This window comes from the organism of the source record quoted next, unplaced genomic scaffold (assembly GCF_019419815.1).
Source record: "Pyrus x bretschneideri cultivar Hongxiangsu unplaced genomic scaffold, Pyrus_bretschneideri_v1 Contig19, whole genome shotgun sequence".
NCBI lineage: Eukaryota > Viridiplantae > Streptophyta > Magnoliopsida > Rosales > Rosaceae > Pyrus > Pyrus x bretschneideri.
In genome coordinates this window covers 3,074,310-3,098,121 of record NW_025999490.1, presented here as the reverse complement: position 1 = coordinate 3,098,121, position 23,812 = coordinate 3,074,310, and the positions used below count along the sequence as shown (strand labels likewise).

The 23,812-nt window shown below is 36.6% G+C and overlaps 4 protein-coding genes and 2 pseudogenes across 10 annotated transcripts; 4 read left to right on the top strand and 2 right to left on the bottom strand.

Annotated features, from left to right (window-relative positions):
• Positions 1 to 351: 351 nt before the first annotated feature.
• On the bottom strand, positions 352 to 3,499 carry LOC125476416 (annotated as a pseudogene).
• Positions 3,500 to 4,771: 1,272 nt separating this feature from the next.
• Positions 4,772 to 5,602, top strand: LOC125476452 (annotated as a pseudogene).
• An 858-nt stretch (positions 5,603 to 6,460) lies between these two features.
• On the top strand, positions 6,461 to 8,233 carry LOC125476333 (mitochondrial inner membrane protease subunit 1-like). 2 transcript variants are annotated; one of them, XM_048582217.1, is made up of 4 exons: positions 6,461 to 6,667; positions 6,776 to 7,003; positions 7,141 to 7,251; positions 7,754 to 8,233. In XM_048582217.1, the coding sequence occupies exons 1-4, from the start codon at positions 6,524 to 6,526 to the stop codon at positions 7,814 to 7,816; spliced, it is 546 nt and encodes a 181-aa protein (XP_048438174.1). In that variant the 5' UTR covers positions 6,461 to 6,523; the 3' UTR covers positions 7,817 to 8,233. The 2 variants fall into 2 exon arrangements, with proteins under 2 accessions (XP_048438174.1, XP_048438175.1); XM_048582218.1 differs by having other exon boundaries at positions 6,526 to 6,667; positions 6,742 to 7,003.
• A 147-nt stretch (positions 8,234 to 8,380) lies between these two features.
• LOC125476332 (tobamovirus multiplication protein 1-like) lies at positions 8,381 to 14,482 on the bottom strand. Of its 5 annotated transcripts, none has more exons than XM_048582212.1 (13): positions 14,021 to 14,482; positions 12,825 to 12,875; positions 11,946 to 11,979; positions 11,494 to 11,580; positions 11,360 to 11,411; positions 10,389 to 10,563; positions 10,156 to 10,251; positions 9,766 to 9,826; positions 9,529 to 9,593; positions 9,285 to 9,359; positions 9,113 to 9,188; positions 8,857 to 9,023; positions 8,381 to 8,741 (listed from the first exon to the last, which is right to left on the bottom strand). In XM_048582212.1, the coding sequence occupies exons 1-13, from the start codon at positions 14,123 to 14,125 to the stop codon at positions 8,718 to 8,720; spliced, it is 1,068 nt and encodes a 355-aa protein (XP_048438169.1). In that variant the 5' UTR covers positions 14,126 to 14,482; the 3' UTR covers positions 8,381 to 8,717. The 5 variants fall into 5 exon arrangements, with proteins under 5 accessions (XP_048438169.1, XP_048438168.1, XP_048438170.1 ...); XM_048582211.1 differs by having other exon boundaries at positions 8,381 to 8,747; positions 14,021 to 14,480; XM_048582213.1 differs by having other exon boundaries at positions 8,381 to 8,747; positions 11,360 to 11,384; positions 14,021 to 14,480.
• Positions 14,483 to 17,345: 2,863 nt separating this feature from the next.
• Positions 17,346 to 19,051, top strand: LOC125476495 (agamous-like MADS-box protein AGL62). Of its 2 annotated transcripts, XR_007257753.1 has the most exons (2): positions 17,346 to 18,087; positions 18,518 to 19,051. XR_007257753.1 is itself a non-coding variant. In XM_048582696.1 (1 exon), the coding sequence occupies exon 1, from the start codon at positions 17,398 to 17,400 to the stop codon at positions 18,031 to 18,033; it is 636 nt and encodes a 211-aa protein (XP_048438653.1). In that variant the 5' UTR covers positions 17,346 to 17,397; the 3' UTR covers positions 18,034 to 18,254. The 2 variants fall into 2 exon arrangements, 1 of the variants encoding a protein (XP_048438653.1); XM_048582696.1 differs by lacking the exon at positions 18,518 to 19,051 and having other exon boundaries at positions 17,346 to 18,254.
• A 1,075-nt stretch (positions 19,052 to 20,126) lies between these two features.
• LOC125476500 (agamous-like MADS-box protein AGL29) lies at positions 20,127 to 20,859 on the top strand. The gene has a single exon (XM_048582698.1). The coding sequence runs from the start codon at positions 20,159 to 20,161 to the stop codon at positions 20,684 to 20,686; it is 528 nt and encodes a 175-aa protein (XP_048438655.1). The 5' UTR covers positions 20,127 to 20,158; the 3' UTR covers positions 20,687 to 20,859.
• Positions 20,860 to 23,812: the final 2,953 nt, after the last annotated feature.

The following is a 23,812-nucleotide window of genomic DNA, read 5'->3' as shown; positions in this document are numbered from 1 at the left end:
ATCTTTGAATGCCGAGGAAATAGCTGGGAAATTGAAAAAAACTATGAAACATTCGATGCCAGGAAACAGGAGTAAAATAACTAGCAGTTGGACAAGACCATATAAATTACCAAGTTCTTTGGCTCTGCTAAGGTGGGTTTGGAGAGATTGTTTAGATATCGTGCAGCGTCAATAGATGATCAAATAGACATGCAGTAGATGAAAATTAGAAATCAACTGGCTACCGTTTACAAGCTGATCTGAAGAGGGAAAGGAGGTGCATCAGCAGCTAGCCTACTAATTATTCTACTAAATAATTATTTACTCAAAATAAGCCTAATACCCCAGTGGGAGTTCATTTACAATAATAATTCACTCTTTAATGTTGACTTGAATAGGGAAGGAGACGACATCATCGCCAATCGAAATCGTGTGTCTGCCTGATGTTAGAAGATTGTAAGCATTGTAGTTGACAAGTCCCAAGCTCTTGCAGGCATTGAACATAAAGTTAACAGTTTCGCTTTTTCCGGCTTTCACAAAAACCCTTTTAAACCCAATCACTTGCTTGGCATGCGTAGCGGCGATGCCATTTGGTGGTTTTGAGTAAACGATGATGACTTCACTTCCATCCCTCTTGCCCACATTTTTAACTTCAACCCCAAACCCGAATTCATGGTTGCATTGCAAGTCGTCAACAAGGACTGCAGGGCAAGGTGGCTTGTATTCATGATCCTTGTACTCTATGTCGCGGCAGTGTTCGGACTTTCTTAAGTTTATATCCAGAGATCTCTTTGCAGATCGCAGAGTGTAGTTGAACTGGGTGTAGCTAAGGCCGTATCCAAATGGGTAAACTGTGGAGCCATTGTAGAATTTGTATGTACGACCGGGATAGCCTAGGCTATCAATTGGTCTCAATTGCATGGATGTCATGGGTAACATATCCACATAACCAGCTTCATACAATGTAAGAGGCAATCTTCCTCCTGTAACATAGTAAACATGTACATTAGATGTTTAGTGATCAAGTTAAAAGCTAAAAAATACATTTAGGAAAAAAAAATATGCTAAGTGATGCAACATTATCATCAACTAATGTGGACTAAAAATGTGATTCTTTTAGCTTTATGTGTACTTACCAGGATTGTAATGTCCGAAAGCAACATCTGCAATGGCACGACCGCCTTCCTCCCCCGGGTACCCAACCCATAATATTGCATTGATGTTATCATTTTGTTCGGCAAAACTGATATCAACACCACCAGCTGACATGATTACAAGAATCACTGGACCCTTGGAGACTTGAGCAACTTGATTGATAAATTGGGTTTGGTAGCCAGGAAGAAGCAGGTCAACCATATCCAAGCTCTCTGCCTCAACTGATAAGTCCAGCACAGCAAAAATTATGGTTGCATCTGTGTGCTTTGCGGCTTTCATGGTAGGGAATATCAGACTATCATTTGCACATGCAACTCCATCACATCCCATTTCATACTTCTCCGTAGGAAGAAAATGCATCGACCGGTGAAGTGAATTGGCAAGGAATACCTGAACACAAAATCGAAATTGTCTGTTTAATTGATGAGTACATTACGTTGGAGATGTCGAACTTAATTCAAGAGCATTTTTAGATTCAATACCCGCATAGTTTCCAATCATTGCTGCAGTAGCATTGGCATGAGGCCCGACGATGGCTAGTTTTTTTATTTTCTTCAATTTCAACGGCAAAGTTTCATTGACATTTTTCAATAAAACGATTCCTTCCCTTGCTGCTTCTGTTGCTAATTCAATATGTTGTTTGGAGCACACATCCTTCTTGCCAAGAGACTTAAACGTGGGATTCCCATCGAAGAAATCTAGCCTCATAAGCACCACATAAAGGTTCTTGAGTGATCGGTCGATTTCTACCTCCTTCACCTTCCCTTGCCTAACTGAACTTTGAGTGAAGTTTGGGTAGTAGTCTCCACAGTCTAAATCCATACCTAAAGTAATTAACATGGAAAACTTAATTAGGAAAACCTAGTAATTAAAACGAAAAAGCAAGAACATAAGTATTTCCCAAACAAAAATGGGTCAATAAGTTAATTTTGCAAGGAGTACTAGCCTGCTTTCAAAGCTTGTGCAGCAGCATCCTCTTTGGTGTCGCCGAGCCATTTGTGGTCGTCCACCATAACTTCAAGAGAGTCACAATCCGAGACTATATATCTGCAAGACAAAAGAATAAAAAAAAAAAATTATTCGTATCCATGAAAACTTTAGGAGAAATTTTGTAAAGGTGATTAGCATAGTACCCATGAAGATCCCACTCTCCTCTAATGGTAGAGTTTCGGATCAGCACAAGTAGGTATGCCATTAACACGGTTATAAGAGCACATTACACTGCTTACATCCCCATCCTTAATACACATCTCGAATGGTTTTAGGAAAGTTTCTGCCATATCTTGCTCCGTCTCCTTTTCATAGCAAACAGGAAATAAGAATATGCTAGGAAACACATTTTGTATCACTTTAATTAGTTGATTATACGTGGTTTATTATCTAACATTATAGACTTACCCTGGCATCAAAATGGTAACGATCAACACCGAGCCAGTTGTCTACATCGTAGGCGGCATAATGCTTGCAGCATGAGGAAACTTTGAGAGGTCTAGAGTTCATATCTGTGGCATTCTCTGTGCCCTCAACATCCTGCAAGCCTCTGACATAGTTAGAGGCATAAACGCCAACAACATAAGGGTCTTCACCGGGTGTTTCCGTGGCTCTTCACCACCTCGGATCCCTCACTACATTAACGTTGGGACTCCAATATGTCAATCCGGCTCTTCTGAGATTGTACATGGCTCTTGCTTCTGTTGAAACAACCTAAAATATTCGTAAAGAAAAAAAATCATTTAGTACAAGATCAAATTATATAAATAAATATATTTATACAATTCAAGCAAACGAAAAGTATAGCTTTGAGCATTTTTTTTTATTAAAAAAAAGTAATTTCCATAGCTTTGTCTAGTGTTGTCATCTTTTCCAACCAAAAACATTGACAAAAATGTAGTGATACTATGCATACCTGACCAATTTGCTTCCACAGAGACTGGTTGAATGCTGCGGTGGTAAGAATAACAGTGGGAAAGCTTGTTGCGCCCGGAATAAGATCATCGAAATAAGTCCCGGGACCAACATTTGACACACCGTGGAGTGCCTCGGACCACCACTCATACTTTGACAACCCCAACCTTGGAACCCCCTTTGCATTATTTCCAAGCTGCTTCTCTTTCTCCGCCAGTGTCATCCTATCTACCAAGTCCTTGGCCCTATCACCATACGAAAGTTTAGAGTCACAAAAGGCGAAGGCTGACATGTCCAAACCAAGGTCAGAATACCTTGAAGGATCACATACATGAGTGAAGTTGCTACCACCATTGTTGCATGCAACATTGTTCGAGTCTAGGGCTCTTCCGGCATTGGAAGAAATGGCAAAGTAAGCAATGGAGAAAGTAACAAGAAAAACAACAATATTGGTAGCCATGGTTACTAGCTAAGTAGATGAACGATTGAGGGAACCAACCTACATATATATATTAATACGTATATGGGATAAATGAACTAATATTTTGAAACATAGGCCGGAGATAAGTGAAAAAAAATTTAATTCGGTTTTTAAAATCATGTGGATATATATGATGTGGAGATCAAGATTGTTAATTCAGTTTTTAAAATCCTGTGGATATGATATGGATAGAAGCTAACTTAGTCTTGAATTTCATATCCGAAATTGTAATTTTATGAAATCTAATTTATGTTTTCTAATTTATAACATTGTGGCCCTATATTTAAGTAAATAGAAATTTGTCTAACTTAATTAGCCTTATTATTTGTACCCTTTAAAAGAATTTCCCTTCTTTTGATTTTGAAGTAAATGTAATATTTTATTTTCTATATCCTACCTTCGTAATTAACTCAAAGACATTTATACTGTTTCATATTAATCGGATACAAACTTTTCGTAGACTACACTTGACACAAGGTTTTCAACACACAAATTTGGAACTGTTCCTTATGGCTTTCTTCAAGATATGGCTTTGAATTCATGAGTGCTAAACTAGTGACCTTTTGAGAAATCATAAAAGTAAGCTTCAATGGAAGTTTAATTAGAACGGAAGTTAGTGAAATTTAGCAAGAAATGAAATCAACAGGACATAATTGTGTCTGCTTGACCATTGTGAGATGATTGTATGCATTGTAATTGACGAGTCTTAAGCTCATGCAAACATTGAACACAAACCGAACGGTTTCGCTCCTTCCAATTTCACAAAAACCTTCTCAAACCCGATCGGGCATGCGTTGCAGCGATACAATATGGGGTAAACAAAATGACTTCTTTTTATTTTTTTGGTCGAAAGCAAACAAAATGACTTCAATTCCATCCCTTTTTACCCGCATTCTCTACCTAAGCACAATATCAGTTTCATGGTTTTATTGGAACAGGAGTACAAGGTGTCTTGTATTCATCTACTCTATATGGCGGCAATTTGTACGACAAACCAAAAATAATCTCTCATACAAATGGTTATTTTGGATATTATTTTTCTTCTACAATTCACTTTAACAAATGGTTATTTTGGATATTATTTTTCTACTACAATTCACTTTAACTAGTTACCATGTCAATGGCATGCTCTTTGGTCTGAATTCTCCACATGACTTGAGTATCTTGTGAGTTTTAAATCTTCAAAGTATTTACCATGTCAACGCTAGGCTCATCTACTATCCCAAACAAAGAACATAACTTCTTTTTTTTTTCGACACCGTTTTCAAGATCAAGGAGAAGGTTCAAAAATATACAAGCGATTCCCATTTCCAACCAAACCCTAGTCTTCAATGGCCAAGTCTTACACAACCAATGTGACGTTGAATACTGTGACATCTATAACAATTCTCACATCCAAATCCTAGTCATATCTGAATCCGATGAATCGACAAACAATAGTAACTGTAACAACAATGTGAAGGCCATGGAGGACAAGCCTATAAAGCTCAACATGAAGACCCCACGTCCAAAAATGCATGTCTCTATTGAAATCGCCTTACACAACACCATCTCGAAGCTAAAAGAGAAAATTCAAGCCATCAATTTAGTTCTTTCCTATTAATCGTTTGGTGCTTCATACAGTTGGAAACAAGTCCACGAATAAGCTGAATCTTATCATCTTAAAAAGTGTGGTACAAAAGCTGAAGCTTATCGTGTTAACAAAGTGCAGTACAAAGAAGATTGATGTGAAAGTGAACACATTAGATAATGTAGAGTAGTTGAGGGAGAAGCTCAAGAGGTTGCACCACTTTCATTTGCTGCAAGAGACCTATTTCTTTATAATGTGATGGAGAACGACAACTAGTTTCGGTGGCACCAGGTTGGGCAGGTTGATAGGATGGAGATTTTCAGTGCTGTTCACCAGTGGATTGTAGGTCAAGGTATTGAGCTATGGCATTTTTCATTTTGTTACCATGGTTTCTAATTTTTTAATTTGGAATAAATAAAAAAAATCTTCAATCAATATATTCTACCTACAAAACAAAACAAAAAAGTTAAAATTCAGTTAGAATTATTTATCTAAAAAATTCAGTTGGGTGAAAAGAATGTATTACTATTTTGATACATTTCTCTTTTCCAATTACTGCTATTGCAAATAATTTAAGAAAATGAAAATTACCTCATATTTTAGTTTCTGCCAATATCTCAGTTACATTTATACTTGTAATTGTGAGGTATTCCTTGTAATTGTTAGCCAATACCTCAGTTATATATATATATATATATATATATTTGTAAATTGTTAGAAGAATTGGTAGTCATTATAAAATCATACTTCATGTAATAAGAGGTTCTATAGTCATTTAATTTTTACTTATATATGGCATCAAATAAATGTGACCACAACATCATGAAATGAATATTTCTTGGAAATTAAAAATGTGAGATAATTATTTGATGAATAAGTCACTAGTAACCCATATCGTTAAGAGTTGTTTTGGCATCTTGAAGATGATGATGCAACAAGGAGTTCTGTTCAGTTAGTTAAAAACATTGAACATTTTTCCAGGTCCATCGATATTGAATCAATTGAGCTCACCTCTAAGACATGCTCCACTTTTAATAGACGCTACCCTATATCATCAAAATTGTTTTCAAAGTTTTGAGTTCGATACTCTCCTAGCCTAATATGGTAATATCTCGTACACATAAAATAAATAAATAAAGATGACGCAACTACATTTACATTGTTTTCGAACACAAAACGGTGGCTCATCCAAAGACTCGTCACTCAATTAGTTAAAAACAACCCCTAACATGCATTAATACTATTTTCGAAAAAACGGTGACCCATTAGAAAATCCAAAATAGGCCCATTACAAACGCCCGTTTCCTGGTTTGCCATATCCAAGCCCAAAACAAAAAGCCTAAACACAGTGAAGTAAACGACTCTCTCTCTCTCTCTCTCTCTCTCTCTTCCCCGCCCACCACTCTCTCTCACTGTACATCTCTACTCCTCCCATGGCGTTTGGATACATAAGGCAGTTTCTGGCTTCGGAGGCGTTCAAAAATTCAGGGAGAGAAATAATAGACGTCGTACCGAGACTGGTAAAGTTCGTATGCTTCGTCCAAGTCACCAAGACGCAACTCCTCACCGTAGCTCTGGTAACTGTTAACTGATATTTTTTTTATATTTTTAATTGCGTTAAATTCGATGAGCTGAGCGCAAAAATGAACAGAAACACGGGATGGGTTGTGATTCCGTGTGTGCAGTGCTACGGTCCCAGCATGCTCCCGACCATCGGCCTGGCTGGAAATAATTTGTGTTTGGCTGAACGCATCTCGACCCGGTTCGAAAGAATCGGTGTCGGAGATATTGTCATGGTACGGTCGCCTGAGGCTCCTCGGAAGACCGTCGCCAAGAGATTGATAGCAACGGAGGGTCAGTCTGTTACTTATGTTGTCGACCCTAAGAACGGTGATCGGTCGGAGACTATAGTGGTATCTTCGTGTTCCATTTCAACTTTGCAATGTTGGTTTTGTTTTGGATTTTGGGTTTTTGGTTTTCGACATTTTCGTTTCTGTTCTTCGGTTTTTTTTAAGGATTTTGGAGATTGTAATGTTGTTGTTGGTAATAGGTTCCCAAGGGACATGTTTGGGTAGAGGGAGACAACATCTATGCCTCGCGTGATTCGAGGAATTTCGGGCCGGTTCCTTACGGGCTAGTTGAAGGCAGAATCTTCTGGAGGGTGAGAAAGTTTTCTTCTTTTAGCTCGATTTGAATTATGTGCATGTACATCGTTTGGATGGGTTTCGGATTGACTTGCTATGCGTAAAGGAATTCATGTTGAGTGGAATTGTGAAGAAGATATGCCCTTTCAATTTGTGAGTTGTAGGATTGTTTGTTTTAGGAGAGTACATGGCGGAAAACCAAGCGCAGAGGCGTTGTATGATTCATGCAGCCGACCCCACTTAGTGTGATAAGGCTTGGTTGTTGTTGTTGTTGCAGAAAGTATATGAAATTTAGCTCCAATATAAGCTAGAAATCAAGTAATGGTGAAAATTGTAAGGGATATGATGCGCGTAAGTGATTGTCGTTATGCTTTTCAATGTGAAGATTCGGAAGATGTATTTACTGGCAGTGGTAGAACTAGTATAGTATGATAGAAATGAACAACGAAGTGTCTTTTAGTAGTTTTATTTTCTTGTTTGGTACTAAAGATTTCTCGTGTTTGATCACTTTGTCATTAGATATGGCCGCCCAAAGACTTTGGATCGTTGGAGCAAAGCAAAAGGAAGGATATGGACTCATGAGGTACACTTACTGAACATGCACAGTGTTAGTAAGCCATTTGTAACTAGACAATCTTGTTCTGAAGCTGCTGTTTGAGTGATGTATAAGCTCCTTTTAAATCATTGAGCGGATACAATCCTTTTCGCAAGATAGTCGTAGCAAGAGAGGGAACAAGATGCTTTTCCAGTTAAGGGCACGCCAGTACTGATAGTCGTCGAATTTTACACATCTTAGCCAGTTTTGAGGTTCAATCTTTTGTGGTTCAATCTTTAAATCCACCACCAACTTACGTTTCAGTGATTTCTCCATTGATGCCATGGTTTACTGTATACGTGGATTGTGATTGCCTTTCGATGGAAGTGATCTCTAAGAATTCATACTTTCTGCATAAACTTATATTTCAGTAGTCCTGAGAAATCTTGGGGTTGCAGTCTTCATGATTTGGGTTGATCGGAGCATTTCTTTATACAAACTTTCTCCGGTGTGAATCTTTGAGAGATTAATCTTTTACTTATAGGATGTACCTTCCGGCGCAAGTCTGCAGATCAGGCGTGAATCGATTCACTTTCCACTTTTTCGCAACAAACACAAAGCTGTTATCTTTTTATTTCAACTTCAACAAAAATTCAATGAAGCACATCAAAATACTTTTGGAGTGGAAAGAATCCCTCACGTAGCATATGGTTGCTATTTACATCCCCAAATGTCAAAAAACCATGGCAATGGCGACTTATGGCTGTACACAAATTTCCGGCCAAGAATGTCACTCGACGCCCTCTTCATTTCATCCTCTCAGTGTCGCACTTGTTATCTGGCGTATCGTTCTTTGATTCCAGCTCACTTCACAAATTTGGCGAGCGAGGGCGTGCTTCGCACTCAGGAACCTTAGTAAGACCCTTCACTTTCCGTACAGGATGAGTGTTATACGGGGCTTGTTCTTGATACCTGCACCTGAAAACCAAAATCAGCGAGCACAAACCTGAACGACTATCAACGAAAGAAACCGAGATTTCAAATAGGTCTGCTACTGTAACATCTAGCTACCACGGCGAAATCAAACCTGGTTCCGAAAGCCCATTGCAGCGTGCCAGCTCTGAGGATCTTGTAATGTCGTGGAAACGTCACTGATGAAGGTTAACGTAGACGGTTCTTCTCGTGTGTTAGCTGTTACAGAGGGTGGTAATTCTCTCATGACCCATAAGACAAAGGCTGAAGGTATTGATGAACCTGAAAAAAACAGTATAAACATCGTAAAGATGCTAAAAACGACAGGATTCATCTAACCACGAACAGTAAAGGAATTTAGAACGACCTACCTACGAAATAATATAAAATCAGTAAAACAGAAGTATAAACATCCTTTATACGCTGGTGATGCCAATCATAAAGCATCTGCAGAACGATATGGTCAAGTTTCAGAGATTCATTAAACTGACTTAGATGTCTGAATAACGAAAAAAACCTTTGAGCTAACAATCAAGTACGTACAGGAATATCAGTTAATAGAGCCACCAAAGAACTTGAGGCGAAACAGAGAACGGAAACAACAGCTAAACCTGCAACCTGTCAACAAAGAAGACGGAAGCAAGTGATAAACTATAAGCCACTGATATATGTTCGCCGAACAATACACTTTCCGAATGATCTGATACTTTAACGGACAGATGAATGATATTATATACAACATGAGATTATGGAAATCAAGAAAACAAAGACCAAAATAAAAGTATACCTTCCACATCTCAGAAGAAGCTCTCTCAGATCTAACGTTTCTCATTCTCAGGCATAATAGGAGCCCTGGAAATCCAAGACAAAGCAAAACGACAATTCAGATTTAAGGATAAGTATATAGAGGTGTTACTGACACTCCAAAATAGTCATCGCGCGCCCCTTCCCCTATAAAAATAGGGAGGAGTTGCACATAAAGAAATGCAAGAAAGTACAAGAGTGTGAAACGATAATTACTCACCATAACACGCTAATGCTCCTCCTAATAATAGTATCGCTATTGCAAAGAGATCTACATATACCTGGATAATGATAAAATTCATTGCACCACGGGTTAACTACTCGTTAATAAGAAATAAGTACGATGCAAAACTGCATATTCGGCCACAACAGTGATAACCTTCTTTACATCATCAAAAAGGAATTATACACATTTTAAACACCACTACATTACTAACAGTCTGCATCCAAGTTATAAGCTGAAGAATTATTTTATGGTCTGAACACAAAACTGAGGCAGCAAAACCTTATTTCTTTTAGCATCTAAATATAGCAAAACTGGAACTATAGCATAGCAAAGATAGAAGGTGATCACACATGTAACAATCTAGAATTAGCAACGCATTCATACCCGAGCCACCAGTGCAGAATCAATAGGATTTTGTCCCATCCCGATCCAAATTATCACTGCACTTGCTATCATTATAACAAAAACTAGCAAGGTGACCTGGTAGACAACCTCAAAGTTAATAAACTTTAACATTAATTTGCACAAAACATGACATAGGGAAATCATGCAACGCTAAGGACTAATATTAGATCATATATGAGTAGATAACAGGGAACCCTGAACTGTGGCAATACCAAAATTACGATTCTCTGGCGGCTTCCAATACGAATAAATCGCAAAGGAAAACAGGTCCTATGACTATCTCTGTCCAATGAATCTGGTCTGCTGAATGTCTGCTCCAACAAAGCTTCACGAAAATTCCCTTCATCCTCATCATCCTCATCATCTGCCTGATGACACAGGTCAACCCTAAAGAGAGATGTCATATATAGCTCAAATGAAACACCCTTTTCAATATAAGTACCAACTTGAGAAAGGCAATATTCAGGTAAAGAATGGTTGATATATCTTTATTCATGTAAAAGAGCACTTCCAGATCTCTATTTTCTGATGGCTCATAAAAAACACACTATAGAGACATTAGTAATCAACAACAGATCCTAATTATAACAGAATGGCCTGAAAAGAAAACAGGAAAGGCACACCACAGATCTATCAAAGCCACATCCTTCAAATCCATAAGCAATGGATTTCTAAACCGTTCAACGAAAGAAAAATACAAAAGTAACGGGATCAGCTATATGCTGAATTGCGGATTCATAATATAAAAGTATATGGGAGCACTATATGTCTCAATAGATGTTGATTTATTATGTATGTACTACTTCTCAGGTAATGCTGGTTATTCATCTTCACATCCATACTTCTGTTATCCTCATCCCATGGTTGTGTTTTTGCCTAGTTGCCCAGCACAATGTATGATGTTACTATTATACTTTTTAATTAACAGGTAATCTACGGTCACACAATACTCCCAATGCACTTTTCCATTTCATCCATCTTACTCTCTAGTCCCACCTCAACCTCTGTGTTTGCGAATGGAAACAACAGTGCTGCTAATCGAAAACATATAAGGCAGGTTGTATCCAAGATAGATGAAAAAAGCTAAGATCTCTACACTTTTTTCGACATTTTCATGAAAGTTCGTGAGCTAAGTTTTGGATTGTTTAAAATGAAAAAGAAGAAAAGGAAATAGAAAACTTACCAGAACGATAAAAGTAGAAGAAACACTGCAAAAAACAGAATTTCGGGTAATGCTGCAAAGCATTTTAACCATTCAGATAATCTGACCAAGCACTGAAGATAGATATATGGTGTGTATTGAAAGAGAAAGCATACCCATGAGGGTAAAACCACAAGAGTTAGACCAACATTGCCACCCCTTGCAAGCAGCAAAAAGAGTTAATACAAAATAAATTAAGCAACCTGTCACAGACAAGATCAAATAAATTAAATCAGTTTGAATCAAGATGTAAATACAACACGCTTGTCGAAGTCATAAGTTAATGGAAAAAATCATTACGTAAGATGGTATCATCAGTTCTGTATCTTGGTTGTGTAACAACTGGCTATTTCCGTGAGTCCAAACTCATGAAAAACCAACAAGTTGTTGCAAAATCAGTCATACATAGAACATCAGGTGATTTCAAAAGCCAGGAAAAGAGAGCCAAAATATCAAGGCTCTTGATATGCAACATAATTAAGGCGAAGCATTCTTGAAAGAGAATATCAGATCTCAGACAAGAATAGAAGGCAATAGTGCATCAGGATTGGGAATAAACAATTTTTACCCAAATTAGAAGAGCCAATCAACATATGAAAAACCTGCAGCGAGGCAATAGTATGTATTAAGACAATGCCAGCATGCTTTAGTAAGCTTCAATATAGCAATTAGTCATGCCGTAAGTACATATACATATTCACATGCGTACAAGTGAGCATATTCATGCAGGTGCAGCACCAAACACTAAAATATTACTGTATAGCCATCATGCACATGTATGATGTACCCCTTCATCATTTTCCTCCCCATATATGCATCCGTTCAAAATTAAATTTCCCTACCAAATTCTTAGGAACAATATCTATAGATGCAATTTTTTATGGGACTCAACCTTGGGAGTTGGCAACCTATGACTTTAACGTATTCAGCAACAGCTCAATTTCTCTAACAGTCACCAAAATCTTCACATTAAGACTGATTCCTAGAAGGCCTTACGATGTCAAACTACTACATCCAGAACAAATAGGTAAATCCAGCAAGCTAACAATTTCTTTTAAAATTTAGCTACATCATGCATGCACGCACGCACAAACACATGTATAAATGTCAGGAGTTTTAACGAAACACTCCCGGTACTGTTCACTTTATAGAAAAGGACATTTTAACTCTAAAAAGTCACTCCTAGTACTATTCACTTACAACACCTTTTTGTCCTTTTGATTAAAACTCAAAGTTTTCAAGCCCCTTTCATTAGTTTTCCTATAAACGTGTTGGTATGTATGTATGCATATGTATGTATTTGTATTACATACCTGCATATATATAGAAAAAATATACACAAACAAACAAAAAGAAACAGAAATAAAATGTGAATTTGAATAAGGAATAGTAATCTTGACCAAAAAATAAATAAATAAGGAATGGTAAAGCATGGTTCATCACTTACTTTTTGTCGAGTCCAGCCAAGTTGTGAATTCCTCGAGTGAATTCTAATTAACTGAAATAGCAAGGAAAAGAAACTCAGAATCATTTCAACAAAAGAACCTCATAGACGCCAATCATAGGCTTCCCCAGTTTTAAAATGTTGATGTAACCAAATTTACTTAAACATAAGAACGTATCTTGAGGATAAAAGTTATGGAGATTGAGAATGGGGATTTAGCAGTAATCTTAAAGTCACGCTCACTGTTCTAAAAATCCCCGCCTAGCACCTAGGCACCTAGGCGATTGGCCACCGGCCCGGTTAATGCCTAGGCGTTTGAAAATTTAGAAAGGACGCCTAGACCTGCTGAGGCACCCACCTAGCCTGCCCAGACATGCCTAAACTCCTGCCTAGACCGCCTAGTCCGCTACCAGACTAGTGCCTAGCATCTTTTAGAACCTTGGTCAAGCCCAAGTCTCATAACCTAGCTATTCTTCAGAGTGAGGACTAGTAAGGCTCCATGATGTGATCTTTCAAGTATCCTGAACATAAATTAAACTAAACACACCGAACATTTATAGGTATAATTGCTTACAAACCCGTGCTAAGAGCAATTGGTCGACAAAGTTTTGAGCACCATGTATTTGTATTCATTACACTAGCTATACAAAACATGATCTCAAACAAATTAACTATCCCATATGATCTCCTTCATGTATCAGTTAATTATATATCTTATTCGTTGAATTCAAAATAATTCCTTGTCTCCAATTTCCCCATTGTAATCGGTTCATGTGTATTGAAAGGAAGAGTTATACCCTGGGCAAGAACCTAAGAAACAAAAAGGGTCACTGCCTGCTCTGAAGCACACATTCTTTCTATCAAAAATGGTTACTGGTTGATCTAAAATCAATCCATTCACATATTTATGCAAAATCCCAATTACCAGTCCAACGAGAAAACCAAATGACAAGTAAAATTCTCAAAAAATCAGAAAAAATATCAAGCAAAATGCCCATTTCAAATTGTCCAAAAACATTCAACGTGCTACCAATCCCATTCCTCAAGTTTCACAGTAAAGCACATTCCTTTAAAACCCACATTGACCATCTTTCCCACAATATAATCTCACCAAACAAAACCCAATTGGGAAAATTCCAATGCACACAAAACTGAACTCAAAAACAAAAGTAAAACAAATATATAAATAAGAAGCAAACCTGATAAAATGCAAGAAGTGCTATAATGCCATCAACCAGAGCAAGACCCACATTCACTCCCACCAACACCCTTGGAAAGCAAGACCCTTCTCTCAATCCAAACATCCTCCTCCAAACTCTCTCTCTCTCTCCTCTCTCCCTCTCTCCCTCTCCTCAATAACCCACTCTTTCTCGCTCTAGATTAATTAAAAACTAGACAGCTAAGCAAAAGAGCAAGGCTAGGGTCTGCGAAGCGTACGGACCCCTTGTGCCTTTGATGGTATCCTTCACGACAGATCTGCGCGCTGCTTCTGATGCTGCCTTGATTTCATCTTTTTGCCGTGTTGCCCCCACAACCCACCAACGAAATCTTCCAACTTCACAGACCAAAATCTTGGTGGTATTTGGAGTAATAACCTTGCGATGTCGAGGGTAAATCGATAGTTTGGACGCACACGGTCTGATTCTCTCGCACGCGGGCGGCTTTGATTCTCCCATGAATGTATCATTATCAACGTATCAAAATCATAATTTTTGCCCTTTTTGACTCCCACGGGTTTGACTTGGTATTTCAACCAATCACAAAAAGGCTATAATTTCTTTTTCTTTTTTTTATTTAATTATTTTTTTTAGTATGTAAAGTTTTGCTAAAGGAGGTTAGCTATAGTCTTCGCCTTCCCTTGTTTTTTTCTTTTAAAATATACTTTTCTTGAGGATTAATGATTAGTTTTATATTTATTTTAGGGGTATGATATTCACACATCTTTTTTTATTTTTCTTATATCTTTTTAATTTTCGGCAGTCGAATCGAATAAATTGAAAAAGATCAAATGACGTGAATTAATAAGAGATGTGAGAAAAGTAAAAGGGGATGTGTTATCCACACACCCCTTACCTTATTGTTTATTAGTTTTTTCATCACAGGCACATGTGGAAAATCTTTTATTTATTACGACCGCTGCGCATATCCATTTTGTATTCCTATTATTTGCAGTTAAATTAGAAATAAATTTCTGCATGTTGAGAAGTTTTTGTTCCTGCCTAACAATGTTCAAAAAAAAAAAAAAAAACCAATACGGTCATTCTAAAAAATATACTTATCAAAATGGAAGATGAGGACCTTTTTTTTTTTTTTTTTTTTTTAACAAACGATATATTACAGTATAGGGTCGATGGCGTAGGCTAAACCTTAAAATGATCTAGTAATAATGTAGTTCAAATTTGTTTTTGACGAGAATTAAACCTAAGACTTTTAACTTACAAGTAAAATAAATACTACTAGACCGTAGTGACAAGAAGAGGACCTAGTTGAACACAAAAAAGTGTTAAACTATTCTAATTTCTAACAAATTGCTTGAACCAAGTAGCAGCACGTAGATGAAAAGTCCACAGATTAAACAATTGAATAGTCAAATAAAACCTCGAACGTAAAATTAAGATTGAGAGCACAGTTGACAAACTCTCCCTCGAAGCCTCCACCAGCCAATTGATTTTCGTTGTAACCCCTACTTTGTCTATGTTTTCAATTCTTGGAGGTTGGATCCTTGACAATTTTCTTCATCTGTTCTTTATTTCCGGTTCTCATTTCTCTCCGCTTCTGCTAAACTGCTTCCATCTGCATGTTCTCGTCCTTCATCATAAATCTGCAACTGCAAGAAAGAAAGACATAACAATCCACTAATCTGAGAACGTCAAATTGTTTGATCCGTGGAAATGGAAAGAAAAAACAGTCTGGTGATTGGAACTGCCACTAGTTTCGAAAGTGGAGTGCCCCCAACTGCATGCATGGACGATTGGGAGAACCGAAACAACAATCCAAAACAAACTTGGAAGTCAAGCAAAAAACGTCCAAATTAAACGGATATCAGTACCGTGTGAATGATCTTAACTGAAACCATATATCGACAGAGTCACAGACCTTTGCAGAAGGTTGATATGTCTAAATACAAGTTAGTTTTTTATCATTAATAATTTTGACACCATCTTATGGTCAATTATTTATTAGAGCATCTCAAAATTTGTTCATCAAATGATGTGGCCTTATCTCTTCGATTTTCCAAATTGGCAAACAAATTTAGTAAATAGATTTAGTGACTCTAGCACTAATTTAACAAGAGTGTGTTATGTTTCTATCACACTATTTTTTTACATAAAACTACCTTAACTATAGGTAAAACTACAATCTCATACCTTATGTTTTAAACATTGTAATGTCATACCTCAACTTATGAATTCGTTACAATTAATGTCATACCTCAGTTAAATTTTCTGTCAATTTAGTTTTTAAATGATAACGTGGTAGAAGCGATGCCCACTCCTTCGCCACGTCATCATTTAACAGCCAAATTATTAATTTTTTAGTAAATAAATTATTAATTAATTAATACTTGTTTATTCCAATTGGCAAAGGAGTAGGCCCCACTCCTGCCACGTTAGCATTTAACAGCCAAATTAGCAAAAAATTAAGGTATGACGTTACAATAAATTCATAAGTTGAGGTGTGACATTGCAACGAATTCATAAATTGAGGTATAACATTGCAATGTTTAAAACATAAGGTATAAGATTGTGGTTCGACTCATAGTTGAGATAGTTTTTTGTAATTTACTCTTCTTTTTTTTTTTTTTTAATACAAGCAATATTACTAATGTAAATTACCCTAAGGAAAGGGGGGAATGTTTGAACTTAGGACCTGGTGAATTAAAGCAGAAGACTTTTATCACCAAAACAATCCATCGCTTGCCTATATTAGGCTGTCATGCTATCATTGTATTAAAAATTTATCATATTTCATCTATCTAGACTTAGTTAACTTTGATCTCAAAAATGTGGACGCAAATCTAACGCACGACAATATTGTAATTGTATCTCTTTCGTAAAGACAAAAATTCCAACTTTTAATATAGGAGTTAATAAAGTATATAATATATTAACAATCAGTTAAGACATTACTTTCGCAAGTTAATTATTGAAAGTAAAAAAAAATCTTATTGAGGTTGAATTGTGAAACGGTAACACCATGCGACGAGTCTTTCTAAGGTGTGTGGCACCAACATATGCATTGCCAAATAACACATTAATTTATGAGTAAAATGTCCAACTTCTGGTTAGAATAATATTGGTAATACATCGAAAAAATAAAAGCTTTTAGGGGAAATGTTGGTAATATACTAATATTACTAATTAACTGGAAATTAATTAGTTAAAACCCAAAACAAATAAAACTGGGGAGAGAGGACAATTTGAAAAGCATATCTAGTTGGTCAAACAGCATTGAATAACCAAGATGCGGTTTTCCATCCTATATAAGCACATGAATTGTAAGGAAAACCAAACCAAGCAAACCTTCTTTTTACAGGCCAATTACTAAGAAAAACAATTCTTTCATCATTTTCCAAATGGCCATGGAGGGAAAGCAAACTAGAGGTAGGCAAAAGATTGAGATGAAGAGGATCGAAAACGAAGAGGATCTTCTTGTTTCTTTCTCGAAACGGAGATCCGGCGTCTTCAAAAAAGCTAGCGAGATGATAACACTATGTGGCGGTGAGGTGGGAATTGTGGTTTTCTCACCATCTGGCAAGCCTTTCTCGTATGGTCATCCATCTGTCGACAATGTCATCAATCGGTTTCTGGACCAAAATCCACCCGAAAACGATGACTACACTATTCAGTTCATGGAGAATCATCGACAGATGAGAATTTCCGAGGCTATCGAACAGTACAACGAGCTTATCAACCAGTTAGAAGATGTGCAGGAGCGACAGAAATCGCTCCTAAGGAAAGCCAGGAGAAGGAGGAATCGAGAGCACCTGTGGTGGAGTGCACCCCTTGATGAGCTTGGGGTGGATGAGCTCAAACAAGTCTATGTATCCTCGGCGGAGATACACATGACAATCTCCAACCATCTTAAGGAGAGGAGTACCAATATTTTTGGTGCCTCCTCTTCTGGATCTGTCCAACAAACCAATCCCAACTTTGATGCAAATCCAAGTGGGACTGGTTCTTATGCATTTCCTCCTGGCTACGGCCATTAATTTTGAAAAACCCTCCTTAAAGCTAGCTAGGGTTTTTCAAAGTAGGACACATGAGTGGGTTACTTTACTAAATCCAAATGCCCCTTTTATTACTTAGTAATTTCAATTGTTGCGCCCACATGAGTTTATGTAGATTTACTTTTTGTTTAATTATAATTATTAGTTGCATTTTAATTCAGAATTGAGTTATATGAGTAATTGAACCAGCAGTAGAAGTTTCGTGATCATATTTCAACATAATCAAAATTAAATGACTAATGTATGTATTTGATATTTATGACTTGTGCTCATAAGCGTTCTTGCTAAACATATTTTTATTGGAGACACGTGTTGTACTTTTTATAAAAAAATTCAAGGACATGCTTTTTTTCAAAAAAAAAATATTTGATAATGCCTTTTGCCATAAAGCATCTCATCACATTTTGGATTACATCTCATCACATGTGTTTCTCCAAATAATTTGATAATTCCCGGTGTTTGGCAGTTAGGAGGAGGCCGATCAGAGCCGTGACTGTCCAATTGGCGGAAGCGTTGGGAGTGCTGGAAGGTTGCTGCATGGCGAGACAGAGGGGGTTCTCCCGCATTGTGATTGAGTCGGACTCTAAAGGGATCGTTGAATGGCTGAACGGGTGTATTGAGCAAGGGGCTTGGGAACTGTTCCCTGTTCTTGGTAAGATACGAAGCGAAGGTGAATCCTTTGTTTCTTGTGACTGGTCTTGGGTGCCAAGATCAACTAACAAAGCGGTGGATCATGTGGCATCGCATTCTAGGGTGGAGATGTGCAACTTGTATGGGTCCGTAGACCCCATCGTAGTTTGTTCGTATCCTAAACAAAGATGGTTTTCCTTGCCCTCCATTCAATTTGTTGTGTATGTTTTGTACATATAAGGGTGACATGTGGTTTCCATGTCGTGTTCTTGCCCTTCTAGTGTTGTTTCTATTTTGATGTTGTTAGCCTGTGTGGCTTTCTGTATCCCGGTTTTGGCTTTGGCCTTGGTTAATGATATTCTCCAGTTCTTCAAAAAAAAAAAAAAAAACACACATTGCAATCTCGTCTGACCAACTAGAGAAAGCACCACTATTTTTTTTAACAACCAATTTTAGTGGAGGGGAAACTGAACTCAAGACCTTTAGTGCAAGAGTGAATTATCGCACAACAAATTAAGCTACAAATCTTTTGCAATTAGATTATTTAGTTGATAAAAAATTAATTTCTAAGATGAAACATGAGACCAGTAATACAGTACGGCCTAGTGACATTCCTTTTACTTTGATCCATTGGGTGCTTAATCCTAACCTTCACCTCTAACATCATTTTATAAAGAATAAAATGAAAATATTAAACAGATATGTTTATTTACAAAATTAAGATAAAACACCTGCCAAAAACTATAATACATTCAAGGAAATATCATTTAAGTAAAAACATCGTTGGCAATTAAAGAATGGTAAGTTAATTGTAATTGGTAACCATGTTCATTGGACTTTCCCCTTGCCAGTTAGAGGCCATGCGTTATCACACTATCCATGGACCTAACAAAATTTATTACTTCGTGATAATTCTCACTTTTTTTTTACTTTTTACACCTATTTTTTAATTTCTAACTCTTGAATTAGATAAATTAAACGAAAACAACGGACCTCATGCAACAAAAATAAGTGAAATTTTTTTAAAATTGTGCGTTTATCGTTTCCCTAAATGAAAGAATTCACATCTCATTTTCCTTTTTAAGTTATAACTGCCATTTATATTGGAAAACTCAAACAATGGGATAGCTACAAATAGAGAGCTTACCTAATATGTAATCCAAAATTTTTTTCCTCATTCAATTCCAGAATATGAAGTGCAAAATTTGAATTCAATGATGCCAACCCAAAGTGGCCAGCTCTAATGTAATATGGAAATTTTCAAAAAGAAAAAGGAAAGATAATATAAAATTTAATAGCTTTATATATCAGCAATTTTCTCATAAAATAAGGGCTAAAAACCATTATTAGAAACATTGAATCATTACTTGGGGTACTTATATCCCAAGCCCTATATATACTCCTTCACTTACATCAACTTCCCCATAAATCTTCCGATAAAAATTCTCCCCCCCCCCCAAAAAAAAAATCATTAGGCATGGGGAGGAGAAAAATTGAGATGAAAGTGGTGGAGGATAGCAGCTCTAGGCAGGTGACCTTCTCCAAGCGCAGGAGTGGCGTGTTCAAGAAAGCAAACGAGCTCGCCATCCTGTGCGGCGCTGAGATTGCCGTCCTTGTTTTCTCTCCGGGAGGGAAGCCCTTCTCGTTTGGGCACCCGAATGTGGAGTCTATCGCAGATAGGTTTCTAAATGAGGAGTGCCCTAAATCAAAATTTGGGGTTTCAAAGAATGATGAAAAAGCGAGGAGGCTTAACCAGCAACTGGAGGACATGGACAGCCAGTTGGAGGCTGAGAAGAAAAGAGGACTTGTGCTTGACAAGGCTGTACTGAAAGCAAGGGGTTTGCCACTCAAAAGCAAACCGCCGAGCTTTCGTGAGCAGAGCCGGGCAGATCTTCGAAAAATGAAGGCGTCGCTGGAGGCGCTGCGCGAGACCGTGAAAGAGAGAGCCACTGAGGTGGAGGCATCGTCTTCGCTGCTTCTCCTGGCAAATGACAGGAGAGACTGATATGACTACTGTTGCTAAAAATGACAGACCTTAATTAGGTAAACTTTAGGGAATGAATGTCTTTCTGCGCTTGTGTGATGCTGGTGTTAGGTAGATTAATTTTGCTGTACCTGAGATGGAATTTCCTAATATATGAAATGGGTTGAAGGACATATGTGGTTGCTTATATATTATATTATTTTCAATTGTCTGTTGGTAGAAATGTTTTGTGTGCTTCTATTGTTGAGTTGTGTCGCGGGTGTCAATTATTCAAAGAGACTGATCATTCATTCACTCCTAATTATATTAATATTGTCTTAATTTAACGACCTATTTTTAGGTATTGAGTTTTACCTAAAAGTCTTTGGTGTTATTAGAGGTAAAACCATACACTCATATATTGTATTTTATTTTCTCAATTCTCCAATGTGAGACTTATATTTAACTTGTCCCCTCACGCGAGACCACTATATAGTGACCACACGTGCAACCAATCTCACATTGGACTATTAAGCACAAAAGCATGGTGTTACATTAAACCTAGTAACTCGAGCATGACATGGACCCACAAGACCCACAATCAAACCCTGCTTTGATACCATGTCAGATATTTAGAGAGATGAGTCATTGACTCACTCCTAACCATAACGATATTGTCCTAACTTATCTACCTATTGCTATGTCTAGTACTTTTCAACAAAATGTCTCTGGTGTTATTAAGAGTGAAATCATAATCTTATATATTATATTTTATTTTCTCAATATTTTGATGTGGGACTTATATTCAACAACAGGTACTCACTTGGTGACATATTATTTAGCTTATAAATTTAGTCTATAACTTTAATCTCCTTAGCATTACTCATACGAGAAATTATTAAATACTACAGTATCACCACAGTGGATGTGATACTTTCATTGAAAACTTGACATGTGTTATTTATTTTTACAATTGGATTTGAAATTCATTTTGTCTCTTTCAAGAAATTAAATTAAGAAATTAAAAAAAAAATCTGAAAATAGAGTAAAAAACCTGCCTCTGGACGCCGGACTCTCCATCCCTTTTCCTTCCTCTCTTCTCCTGCTCTTTGTCTCTCCCTGCTTATCTTTTTCTTTCTATGTAAATTTTAATCTCAATTGAGAAAAGATTGATGCCTATAAAATTATTTTTATAAACAGAGTTGGCGACCTTCGGGATCTTACCCCTAACCTTCCCGGCACGTGCAAGCGACCAGTGAACCAAACCATGGCTGATTGCATGATGCTGCTGCTATTTGCCGGCAGAGAGTCTGAGGATGAGGGAAGCCTATGTGTGTGTATGTTTATCGCTGTAAGATTTTGAATGAAAGTATCACAAGTGACGTGGTACTACTGTACCATACTATAATTTCTTCGTAAATACGTGTTGTCTACATAATAAGCAGACGTAAAGTCTGAATAAAAAACTAGTAGTGCGTAAATCTTTATGCCTATAGCACTCCACTCATCATTTGATAAGAGCTCGTGATGAGTTTTCTTACAAGGCTCATAAGCCCGGATGTACGCAATTTAATTATATACTTAATCGGAGATTAATGGCATTAAAACTCTTCTAGTAATGTTGGACATATATATTTGAGAGAATATTTATAATTGTGGGATATACACACACACACATACACATAGAAGGATATTCATACCCTTACATTCCAACCTCGAACAAGAGGTACTTTTGTATGTTTCACTTTGTAATGTACTTTAATTATCTAAACCATTTAATTTTTAGATCTTCCTCACATATATTAAGGAAATTGGGCTTAGTAGTCCTTTTACAAATCCATCAACCAAAGATAATCCTGCTGTAAAAATGCAGCCTTTCCTAGCCCTCTTTGACAAAAATATCTTTAATTAAATTAATATATTATTGACACAATATTAATACATTCTCAATACAATATTGATATATAGCTTATTGACACAATATTGAATGTTTTTCATCGAAGAGAAATAGTAAAGATTGCATGTTGAAAGCAGGACTGTTTTTTGTTGGTGTATTTGTAAAAGGACTAGTAAGCTTAATTTTCCTATATATAATAGTTGCAAAATATTAATAAAAATTTTACTATTAGGCCAGTGGTGCTCTCAAATTTGAATCTTTCTATTCATAGCTTAGCGTAATTTAATTAGATATCAATAAACAAAAGACTTTATATATAAAAAAGATATGGATCATCCATGTAAATGGTGAAAACATTGAAAAATAAAAAGATACCTAGTAGCTTTATATCTCGAAAAGCAAGTATACAATGAATAGTAAATCAAAATAAAGATAGACTTAAATATAAACTCTTAATTGATACCTTAATCTAGAAAAGAACATGCATGGTATGGATGATAATGTGGTGTCTTATGTGTTTGAAAAATTGGAGAAATATATGGAGGAGGTGGGGTGGAGTCCATATCGGAGAAAATCTTAAATTTTGGCTAAAATCAACAGAATTCGTCGATTTGTCCTACGCATTGGTTAAATATCAGTGAAACTATTATATTTCTTCTATACTAGTGTTGACATTCCCTAAATTTTCATTTTAAATTTCCAAGCTTTTTAGCAAACTTCCATCATTTTTATCAAATGCAACTGATATCAATTTTATCAATATTTCTACAAATTTGTATACCAATATTGTGATACCAATATTTTTACCATACTAATATTTTAAATACTGGGTGTCTTAGGCACTGGGAGACCAAAGCCGACAAAGGCAAGATGAAATAGACATGGAATACTTGGAATTTTTTTGGTTAAAACTTTTGGCAAAACAGAGTAAGCATTTCGTATATGACCTGGAGTTCCAATGGGATGGACAAACTCGCTAGCTATCTATTTCCTGACTTCATTTTTTATAGATATTTTGGACTACACTCTTCATTTGTTTATTTTGGAGCATCTAAATAATATACAAATTAACCACTGCTAGCCTGTTATTATGTTGCTGGTCTCCTGGATTAACTAGGAGAACAAGTTAGGCAGCATGGTATTAGTGGTTAGCTACTTTTCTTTTATGATACAACGACATATTTACAGTAACGGGTAAGATATTCGAGCTAAATGTATCAGTTATTAGTATCAAACTTTTTATTTATGAAAGTCGAACCTAATATTAGGTG